The following is a 10,321-nucleotide window of genomic DNA, read 5'->3' on the forward strand; positions in this document are numbered from 1 at the left end:
AATTATTTTCTAGTGGAGATAGAGTTTTATGATCTATTTAAAGGTTATGTAAACCTTTTAAGAAGGTGGTTATAATGTGCTTTATTTTTCAGGAAAATAATTATGAATTTATAATTTACATCTACGATATTTTTTTCACTCATTAAACCTTTTATGTCTTTTTCATGTGATTTTTATGTTGTCATTATTCTTCCTAGCTTCCACTTGCATGAAAATCTAATCTAGTTTTGTTGAAGTTGGTGGGATGACGGGTGAGGGATTTTCCCACCCTATTATTTCATTTGATCCCCCACCTTATTTTTTAAATTTTTTATTTTATAGAGTTATAATTTAATTTTTCAATGAATTTTTATCTTATTGTTCATAAAAGCATTTTTTTATAAATTTATGCATGAATTTGAAATTTAGACTCCATTATATAGTTTATAATTTATGAATGGAATATAGTTTATTTTTTAAGTTTAGATTTTATTTTTAAAAAATAAAAATCAAGTTGTTAAAAAAACTATTTTATCCAATAGAAAATAGATTGACGATTTACAGCATTTACCAGAATTGAAGAATTTTAACGGTAGAATTTAAATCCTGTTAGAATTCACTTGGCATGATTCTACTAGTCCAAAGTGGAGACCAAACCAACATGTCTGATTACAAAAGCCCAAGTGACACATGTACAACAATGATTGGTTAAAACCATATCCAGCTTATCCAAGTAGAAAATCGGGCAGATAAGGTATGGCAGCTCAAGAACCAATCTACGTCGCAAACACACACAAAATTTGACAAGCAAAATCAGCTCTCCAAAAAAGTATATTTAGTGAATCAAATTGAGCAGCGCAGAGCTTGTTAGAGAAAATTTGATACATGGCACAAGCAATGGCTTCAATGGCTGGCCTACGTGCAACATCTCAGGCTGTCCTTGAAGGTAGCCTCCAGCTAAGTGGTTCAAACAGGTTGTTGAAGGTGCCTAGCAACACCGCTCGTGTGGCTGTGGCACGTCCTGTTCTTACTGTTAAAGCCCAACAACAAGTGTCCGGTGAGCCTGAAACTAGCCGTAGGGGCATGTTGGGTCTTGTTGCTGCTGGTTTGGCTTCTGGTTCTTTTGTTCAAGCTGTTCTTGCTGCCGCTCTCCCTATCAAAGTTGGCCCTCCTCCCGCTCCTTCTGGCGGACTAAGTAAGTTCATGAATTAATAATCCTCCTTGGTTATTTTGCTATTTGTAAAATATATCCAACTATGTATGTTGATCCCCATTGGTGTGGTGGCAGCTGGGACGTTGAACTCTGATGAAGCAAGAGACTTGGTCCTGCCATTGAAAGAAAGGTTTTTCTTGCAACCACTCCCCCCAGCTGCGGCAGCAGCAAGGGCTAAGGAGTCAGCTAAGGAGATTATTGGTGTGAAAGGTTTGATTGACAAGAAGGCTTGGCCTTATGTCCAAAATGATCTTCGCCTCAAGGCTTCATATCTTCGTTATGATCTCAACACTGTTATATCTGCTAAGTCCAAGGATGAGAAGAAATCCCTCAAGGAACTTACTGGAAAGCTCTTTGATACCATCAGCAATGTGAGCAATAGATTAATTTGATTGGATTTTGTTGATTTTGATAGCATTAAAAACACCATCAGCTTAAGTTGTTTTGATCATCAAACACTTTCAGTTGTTAAAGAGTTGCCTTTTTCTTTTTCAGCTGGACCATGCAGCAAAGATTAAGAGCACCCCTGAAGCAGAGAAGTACTATGCTCAGACTGTATCTGCTCTGAATGATGTTCTTGCTAAGCTTGGTTAAGAGAAACTCATGTATTTTGATCTCAGCTTTTGTGAAATTTTTTTTGTGAGACACTTCATTTTGGATGTTCTTTGAAGGAAATCTAGTTGTGCAAAAGAATAAGTAGTGCCTTCATTTTCTGTTTATGGGGCAATCATGAACATGCTAAATAGATGAATTTGATTGACATAAAAAGGCCAATTAGTAACTAATGGAAGCACAAGAAGAAATCTCATACTAGAAGAAAACCTGTGGGCAATAGATCACTGAAAAACTGCTATATCTCTTGTCAGGCAATGATGTTTTCGGAGCATGAAAATCATAGGTCGTGAAAGCAGAATCATGAATATCAGATCATAATGACTTCATCAAATGGTAATGACATCTGGTTTCTTTACTAGAAGAGTGCTTCTACAAGCTTTCATAAACTATATCATCATAAAATGGATTCTCCAGATAAGGAAACAATTAGCGAAAGCAGGAAATCCGGCCGCAGACCTAGTTATGTTAATTTTTCTACCGGTGAGCTTCATAGCAATACATCCAATCTCTATATAATCAAGCAAAGGAAAGTAGCTGTCAGCATTCATAAAACAAGTCAGAATCAAGAACTTGAACATTATTGTTTGACAGAACAGAACTTCTATGATGATTGTTTCCTAGCCATTTTATCTAGCAATTCTAAGTAAAACATCATGAAATGAACTGTACATTAGCAATCGTAATGATTCTGCGAGAAAGTAGACTAAAGAAAGGATCAAACTACCCACACTTTAGCGATCTTGCTGCATTCCTTTCAGAATTACCAGGGTAAGGCCTAGGAGGACCATGACTGCAAGATAAAAGAGAGAATTAACTCAACTTATCGTATGAAAGAAAGCATTTACTTTAATTTAAGTTAGTAGTGGTAATTTTAGATTAGTTCTCAGGTCAATGGAGGTGGGGTATTAGTCAAAAAATTAAACAAAACTGGAATCTCATAGGTAGAGACTCTGATGACTTCTGACTTTCTTGTACATAGAGCACTGGAAAGAAATTGTTAAGACTTGTTAAACCCGAAGAAATTGTTAAACTTGAAAGTAAATCAAGGGTGTTTTATTGTTTTCAGTGAGTAAATTTCATCAATTTTTGGGCTAGAGGAAGGAGAAGATTGGTGATTCTTGGAGCAAGAAGCCATGGCCATGATAGCAATGAAGAGTGCTAGAGAAACTGGCTTCCTTTGTAGCACAAGAAACTCGGTTGCTAGGAGGACCTTGGGGAGGAATCGATGAGCTAAGGGATGATTTATACAGCATGAAATCTTTCCTTCAGGATGCAGAAGCAAGAAGTGAGAGTGATCAAGGACTGCAAATTTGGGCGAAACAAGTGAGAGATGTGGCTTATGATGCTGAAGACATTCTCGAGCTCCGCTCAGCACCACCTCAAGGAAGTGGTTTTATCCATTCTCTTTGCAATTCCTATCGTTGCATCCGTAAATTAAGGGCTCAACATCGGCAGGCAGTCCAGTTACAGAGCATTAAGGCAAGGGCAAAGGCCATCATTTCGGAGAGAAGAAAGTAGAAACGCATTTTCTTTGAATAAAGTAGACATGGCTACAACCTCCAGCCCTACGGTAGAGAAATGGCATGACCGCCGGGCGCCGGTTAGCTTCTCTTTACATAGATGAAGCTGCTGTTGTGGGAATTGAGAACCCTAAACATCTGCTGATTTCATGGCTAGTAGAAGGAGAAGAAAAGCTTACCAGTATCTTGGATGGGAGGATTGGGAAAAAAACCCTCGTCAAGAAAGTTTTTGATAGCCAAGCCATCAGAAGATGCTTTGATTGTCATTCCTGGGTTACTGTTTCCAAGTCATTTTCACCCACAGAGCTTCTACGAGTTGCCCTGTAAGGCTTACTGGAGGCAACTAAAGAACCAGCCCTAGAGAAATTGGAATCGATGAACGACTTCCAATTGATTGGTGCACTAAGGAAACATCTACAACAAAGGAGGTAGTCATTGTTTTCGATAATGTATGGAGTGTAAATGCTTGGGAAACAATAATATATGCATTTTGTAACTGTAGCAGTAGAGTAATCTTCACCACTCGTTTAAGCAAACTGCCTGAATCTATAGACAATACTGGCCATGGTTATCAACTCCAACCTTTACCAGAGAAAGAAGCTTGGACTGTCTTCTGTATGAAAGCCTTTAGAGGGGGATATAAGGCTGTTTTCCCTCCAGAACTCGAAGAGATGTCTCGAAATATCTTGAAGAAGTGTGAGGGGTTGCCACTTGCTATTGTAGCAATAGGAAGCCTGCTGTCGAAGAAGGAAAAAACAGGTTTGGAATGGAAGAAAGTTCTTGAAAGACTAGCTACAGAACTGAACAGTGACAGCAACATAACAAGAGAGTTTCCATGAAAAACTAACTTCAACAAAATTATAAGCAAGCCTTCAAAACAAGAAGACAATATCTACGTAATTATTTTATGTATAACGATCAATATGTTTGTAGACATCCATGTAGTTGCTTTACCATATATTCCAAACTAGAATACAACGAAAATAGCAGTCCCTAACACGACATTAAGAGATATAATTTCAATTAATATATTTGTATTCATAAGAACATGGGGGAAAAAAAAACTCTTATAGAAACTTACTTGCACCTTCCACAAAAGATTAATAGAGAGAAATGTCCGCCGGCCTTTAGATATTTTCAAACCCAGTCGAATTCTAATCATTTGGCTTAATTAATGCACTCTCCTTTCTCACAATTAAATAGGGATTCACAATTTCCTACTAGTTCTTTCGCCAAACGATGTGTAATCACACTTAGGTTTCACTAGTTTTGTTTACCTGCTAGGCTGCATACCATAACATTTTTTTATCAGGAAAAAAAAAACTAGTTCTATGCAAGTGTATTTAAAAAAAAAACTTGGGGTATAGACTTGATTGAGGAAACAATAATAGTATAATTTAATTAAATAATAAAAAAATAGATAATAACAATAAATAAATCAATTTAAACAAAAAAATCATGGTAACCTGAAAAAAAGGTCAAAGAATAAACCAATAGAAAAAAAAATTGAAGTCTAATTCTAAAAAATATAATTTAGAATGATGAAATCTAAAAGAATATCAATATAAAAAATACCAAAACAATACACAATAAACTAAATTTCACAACCTAAATCATGTGAATGAGAAAACCCAGTGGAAGGCAAACAGAGAAACACTGCAAAGCTCAATTTTAAAACAACCTAATATTGAAGAACAAAAAACAAACAATATTAAATTTGAAAAAAGCAACCCCAAAAGAAAAAGACCAACCCATGTAGTCCTATTTCTAAGTGATGGGAGAAAGGAAATCGAAGAAAATCACAAAATCAAACATTAAAAAACCCTCAACCTTGAAGAATGGAATCAAAAAAGAAAATTAAGTCCCAAGATATATAATGTTGAAAGATGAAGTCGGAAAAAAAAATATCAATCTAAAATTTTTTCCAAAATAAATTCAACAAAAAACAACAAATAAAAAGATTCGAGATAATTCAAGTCAATTTGAAATTTCATAAAAAAGAATCCTATAAAAAGTAGATAAAGAAAGAACAAAGTCTAATCACTAATAATATAAATGATGAAATTGAAAAAAACATAAACTTAAAAAAAGACAAAAAAACCCAAGCAAACATGGATGAACCTTCTAGATCTAGACTAATGTCTTAAACTCATAATCAATGAAATCCTAGACCCGGGCTGAACCAAGAAACTTAATTTTCAAACATGTTAATATTGAAGGACAAAATAAAATCAAATTAAAAAAAATAGCAAAAGAAAATTTAACAAATAACTACAAATAGAAAAACTTAAGATAACTTGGGTCATTTTCAAAATTAGAAAAAAATATATACAAAAAGAAAATAAATAAAAAATAATGGGTCTCGGTCTCTAATTGAATAAATGCATAAGTACAAAACTGAAACAACATGAGCTTAAAGAATTGAAAAAAAAAATTGAACTCGGGCGAACCTCCTAAACCTCGGTTAATCTTCAAAACTCGCAACTCGTGAAATTCTAAACTCAAACTCAATCAAAAAGCTTAATTCTCAGCTAATTTAATATTGAAAAATAAAATTGAAAAAAAATATTAATTTAAATTCTTTTCAAAGTAAATAAAATATCAATAAAAAGAATGAGGATCATATTTGATAGGAAAAAAACCCAAAGGAGAATAAAATTGTAAAAAAAAACAATTAGAAAAATTTAAATAAAAAAATAACAATCAAAAGAATAAGGACTAATTTTGAAAGATTAAAAAATTCAAGGGGTATGAGATTGAAAAAGAGTTTTAATTTTATAAGTTATTAAAAAAATTATTTCAAATATTGAAGGATGAAATCAGAAAGAAAACATTCGTTTAAGAAATTAGCAACAAAAAGAAATTTAACAAAGAACGACAAATAAAAAGACCCAAGATAATACATGTTATTTTAAAAATAGTGTAAAATTCTACAAAAAGTAAATAAATAAATATAACAAAGTCTAGTATCAAATTGAATAAATGCTAAAGGATAAAGCTAAGAAAAGATCTCTAAAACTTGTAGCCCATAAAATCCTAGACCTATATTCAACTAAGAAGCTCAATTCTTAACTAATTTAATATACAAGGATGAAATAAAAAAAATTTAAAATTAAAAGAAATTCTAAAATAAAAAAATAGCAATGATTAAAAGAATGAGAATTACATTTGATAGGAAAACAAACTGAAGAAGGAAAAAAAAATTATCCCAAATAAAACAAACAACAATAAAAAATATAGGAACCAAATTTGGAAGGTTAAAAAATTAAAGAAGGATAAAACTAAAAAAATATTTCTAATTCTATAAATTATTCAAAATTAAACAAATAGTAATCAAAAGAATATGGACTAAATTTGAAGATAAAACAAATTCAAGGGGGTTACTTTGAAATTTGATGGATGAAATAAATTGAAAGAGAATGAAATAGTTTTTTTTTATTTTTACAAATTATTTTAAATAAAGTAAATAGTAGTCAAATGAATATGGATCAAATTTAAAGAAAAAATAAATTAAAGAATTACTTTGAAAATTTGAAGGGTTAGACGTGGAAATTGAGGAGTGTATAAAAGAAGAGAAAAGAAAAACAAAAAAGAAAAGCTATTAACACTAAATTTAAACTTTGTTGGCCATTGAGACTATGCAAACCATATTATTGGCATCTTTGATGATTGCAACGCTTTGCATGCATCACTTTAGAACTTGAGAGTAGTGGATGCATTATGCATTAATAAGTTTTTGTTTTTAAATTATATTTTATATTTATTCAAAGTTTTAATTGATTATTAGTTAACTTGATTATAACAAAAACAAATGATGAAAATACAAAAAAGACCCTAAACATCAGTTAAATGTTTTTTGCTTTTAATTATAATTTAATAATTTTACTATGTTAAAAAGTAAAAAGTAAAAAAAACCCCAATATCATTTGAATAAATTATGTTTTTAAACATGATTTAATCATTTTGTTATGTTTCAAAAAGTTAAAAAGATTGATTTACCCCCTATCAATATAAAAATGACTATGGACTTTGAAAAAGACTATACTATCCCTAATAGCTAGTTGATTGATTTTTTTAGGTGTGGTAAAATGATAATTATACTATTGTGGGGAATAGTTATATGCATAGTTTTTAAACCCGACCCGGGAAGTGACCCGGTCAAGAGACCGGGTTCCGGGTTTTCCGGGTTTGCCCTGGTCAACCCGGGTCAACCCCGGGCGGGTAGTTAAACATAAAAAATGAAAAAGGGAGGCAATAATGAAGGGGTGAAGTGGAATCGACAGGGCGTGGGAGAGGGATAAATATGACGTTGTCGGTTGTTTTGTGCAGAGAAAGGGCACTTAATCTCATCGTCATCTCCTCACAAAGTTTATCTTCCCTTTTTGGCTTCATCACAAGCAACCAGCTGTCTCTCTTTTTTGAACCATTTGTTTTGTGCAGGGATGAACACGATATATTGAAAGCCCAGAAGCACAGTCCTTGCTCCTTGACGCCTCCATGAACACGATCTGGTTTCTACATGCTTTAAAACATTAGCTAGAAAGAGAGAGAGAGAGAGAGATGTTAAAGACTTGATGGTGCTGGTACTACCTGTTGCCTCTCTCCCTCTCTTGAAACTGTGAGTTTCATCACTGTTGTCTCTCTCTCTCTCTTGAAACTTGAGTTTGGTCCCATTTAAGTTACAATTACCAGCTAGAAGGAACAAATGGGAACAGTAGCAGATGAGCAGTGAGTGGAGTTGCCACTTTCTTCACAGTAATAGAAAATCCAAAGTAATAAAGCGAGAACGCAACAAGGATTCGAAGTTTTTCATAGATCACCAACGCCTACCCTCAAGATCTCCAAACTCAGATCGCGGACCCAACTTCAAAACACCGGGTCTCGTCCAGGTTTGCCCGGGTCGCCGGGGTCATGGGTCGACCCGTCGGGTCGATCGGGTTTTGCCGGGTTGTTGCCCTAGATGGTTTTTTAGTAAACCCGGACCGGTCTAGCCACCGGGTCGACCGGGTCCCGGGTCGACCCGCCGGGCCGGTCCGGGTTTAAAAACTATGGTTATATGTGTTTAGGTACATCATAAATTTGCTTTATGTTTTAGTATGTTTTTAATTTGTTATTTTTGTGGTTTTTTTCATGGATTAGTAATAGTTTTTAGTGAAAATAGCTTGATTTGATGTTAATTAGAAGTAATTTGTTTGATTTCTTAAATGAAATATGGTATTTATTTTTTTATTTGTGTCTTGAGAAGTTTCGTGATTATTTGGTGGAGCAGGTATATGATTGACCATGTTGAAATAGTATTGTAATTGAATTTATATTATTTATTTATATTTATATTTATATTTATATTTATATTTTTTAAAAGGTTTTGAGTCGGATCTTCATTTAATTTGTATAAAAAAAAGTTGTTAATCTTTATTTGGTTTGGTTTAAAGCTAGGTTAAACGTTGCTGAAATAATTTTGGTTTATTATAATCATATTTTTTAAAAAAGTTTTTTATAAAAAAATAAAATGATGTTGTTTTGAATATATATATATTAAATTTTAACTGGGTTTGATTTGAGTAATCACGTTGTGAATTGATTAGCTGAATTGTTTGAGTTTAATTGAGTCAGCTTTAATAACGATGAAAAGGGGATAAAAATGATGAAACATTTCTAAATATGAGTTTTAAATCTTTATTGGCTGGGAATTATGAAGCTTAATTAACATGATAGAATCTCATCATGACTTGAAAAATGAGCTAATAGAGATTTGCATTGATCTTTTGACTCGATTCGTGATTCTGAATCTAACCAGGAAAAGGAATATAACACACTCTAGCGTCCAAGAAGTTAATCAAATGGTAACTCATTAAGAAAAAGCTTAAAATCTTATTACATGATTATAAGTTGAATGAAGAATGCAAGCTGCCAATTGAGGAGGATTAGAAGAGGGATCTGATAAAATTAAAGAAAACTGGAAATAGGCTAAGCTTGAGTTGCATTACGGTCATGATGCCGAGAATTGTCTCTGGCTGTAGCAGTGGCGGATACATAATAGGAAACTGTGAAGAGTCCATGAACAAAACACAGAATGCCTCCAATTGACAGAACACGATTATGTGATATTCCACATAATTTTCTTGATTTTGAGTTCGCCATTGTCCCTATGATCAGCAATGAGAACCCAATTGCCAGTATAATCCTGATATGCTCAGAACAGAAGTATGTGTATGTCAGAATCAAGTTTTGAGTTTGTGCAGTGTGTAAGTTTTGTTCGTTTTGACAGTACATACCATGAGAAGAAAAGGGAAGCGACAGCTAGTTGCTTGTTAGCAGATGCCTTGTTGAATTCTTCCTTGGAGCACATGCAAGTGCAGCCACCAAGCAAGGTAGCAACGATATGAGCAAGGGAAAGAAGTATCACCGCAGCCAAGCCTAGCTTGAAAGCTTGATGACTTGGGTCTCTACACTCAAAAATCCACATCTTTAAATGCTTCACCTGAATTAAGACCACCCAAATGAAGAAATGATCAGAAACCAAAAGCTGAAGGAGAAATTGATACAAGGTTTGGATTCAAATCCAAACTGGTTTACCTTGTTTTGAGCCATCTCAGCTTCAATCCCAAGTATGCCAGCAACAACATCCAATGCCATGATTAAGAGACAAACCAGAAAACCAATGTTTTTGGCCATTTTTCTTTTCAAGATTGACAAGAGGTGACAGTTTTAAAGAAGCTTGGGAACAAGGAGAAGACAGGCAGGGGAAATCTTTATAAGGAATTTGTCTTTCTTCATAAGCAAGCTTCATGAAAGGCATAATAAGAATAAAGTTGAGATTAGCAATAGATATGAGAAGGATTAGCTGTGAGTTATGAGTGAAAAAGTTTCCTTTGTCTCGACATTTCTCTTTATTCTTTCTTTTGCTGCTTCTTTCCAAATTCTGATTCTTTTCATGGGAGACAAGGAAAGTTGAGGCATCACCAGCAAGGTATTATCGTTGATGTGCACGCAG

The 10,321-nt window shown here is 33.7% G+C and overlaps 2 protein-coding genes and 1 pseudogene across 6 annotated transcripts; 2 read left to right on the plus strand and 1 right to left on the minus strand.

The window, feature by feature from the left end:
* Positions 1–744: 744 nt before the first annotated feature.
* On the plus strand, positions 745–3,828 carry LOC133703794 (oxygen-evolving enhancer protein 3-2, chloroplastic-like). 5 transcript variants are annotated; one of them, XR_009843944.1, is made up of 6 exons: positions 745–1,174; positions 1,268–1,563; positions 1,688–1,797; positions 2,059–2,140; positions 2,222–2,287; positions 2,874–3,828. XR_009843944.1 is itself a non-coding variant. In XM_062128476.1 (4 exons), the coding sequence occupies exons 1-3, from the start codon at positions 865–867 to the stop codon at positions 1,784–1,786; spliced, it is 705 nt and encodes a 234-aa protein (XP_061984460.1). In that variant the 5' UTR covers positions 745–864; the 3' UTR covers positions 1,787–1,797; positions 2,874–3,828. The 5 variants fall into 5 exon arrangements, 2 of the variants coding, with proteins under 2 accessions (XP_061984460.1, XP_061984459.1); XR_009843943.1 differs by having other exon boundaries at positions 2,059–2,287; XR_009843942.1 differs by lacking the exon at positions 2,222–2,287.
* LOC133703633 (disease resistance protein RPM1-like) lies at positions 2,960–4,311 on the plus strand (annotated as a pseudogene).
* Positions 4,312–9,150: 4,839 nt separating this feature from the next.
* On the minus strand, positions 9,151–10,089 carry LOC133703875 (protein DESIGUAL 2-like). Its single transcript, XM_062128590.1, has 3 exons — positions 9,904–10,089; positions 9,603–9,808; positions 9,151–9,511 (listed from the first exon to the last, which is right to left on the minus strand). Exons 1-3 carry the CDS (start codon positions 10,000–10,002, stop codon positions 9,295–9,297), a joined length of 522 nt encoding a protein of 173 aa, XP_061984574.1. The 5' UTR covers positions 10,003–10,089; the 3' UTR covers positions 9,151–9,294.
* Between the last annotated feature and the right edge of the window lie 232 nt (positions 10,090–10,321).

This window comes from Populus nigra, chromosome 9 (assembly GCF_951802175.1).
Source record: "Populus nigra chromosome 9, ddPopNigr1.1, whole genome shotgun sequence".
Classification (NCBI taxonomy): Eukaryota; Viridiplantae; Streptophyta; class Magnoliopsida; order Malpighiales; family Salicaceae; genus Populus; species Populus nigra.

Coding starts and splice junctions, on each gene's coding strand:
- LOC133703875 (XM_062128590.1), bottom strand. CDS start 10,002: ATGGCCAAAAACATTGGTTTTCTGGTTTGTCTCTTAATCATGGCATTG. Junction 9,809..9,903: donor CTGAGATGGCTCAAAACAAG/GTAAACCAGTTT, acceptor GTCTTAATTCAG/GTGAAGCATTTAAAGATGTG. Junction 9,512..9,602: donor GCTTCCCTTTTCTTCTCATG/GTATGTACTGTC, acceptor TGAGCATATCAG/GATTATACTGGCAATTGGGT.
- LOC133703794 (XM_062128476.1), top strand. CDS start 865: ATGGCACAAGCAATGGCTTCAATGGCTGGCCTACGTGCAACATCTCAG. Junction 1,175..1,267: donor CGCTCCTTCTGGCGGACTAA/GTAAGTTCATGA, acceptor GTGTGGTGGCAG/CTGGGACGTTGAACTCTGAT. Junction 1,564..1,687: donor TCTTTGATACCATCAGCAAT/GTGAGCAATAGA, acceptor TTTCTTTTTCAG/CTGGACCATGCAGCAAAGAT.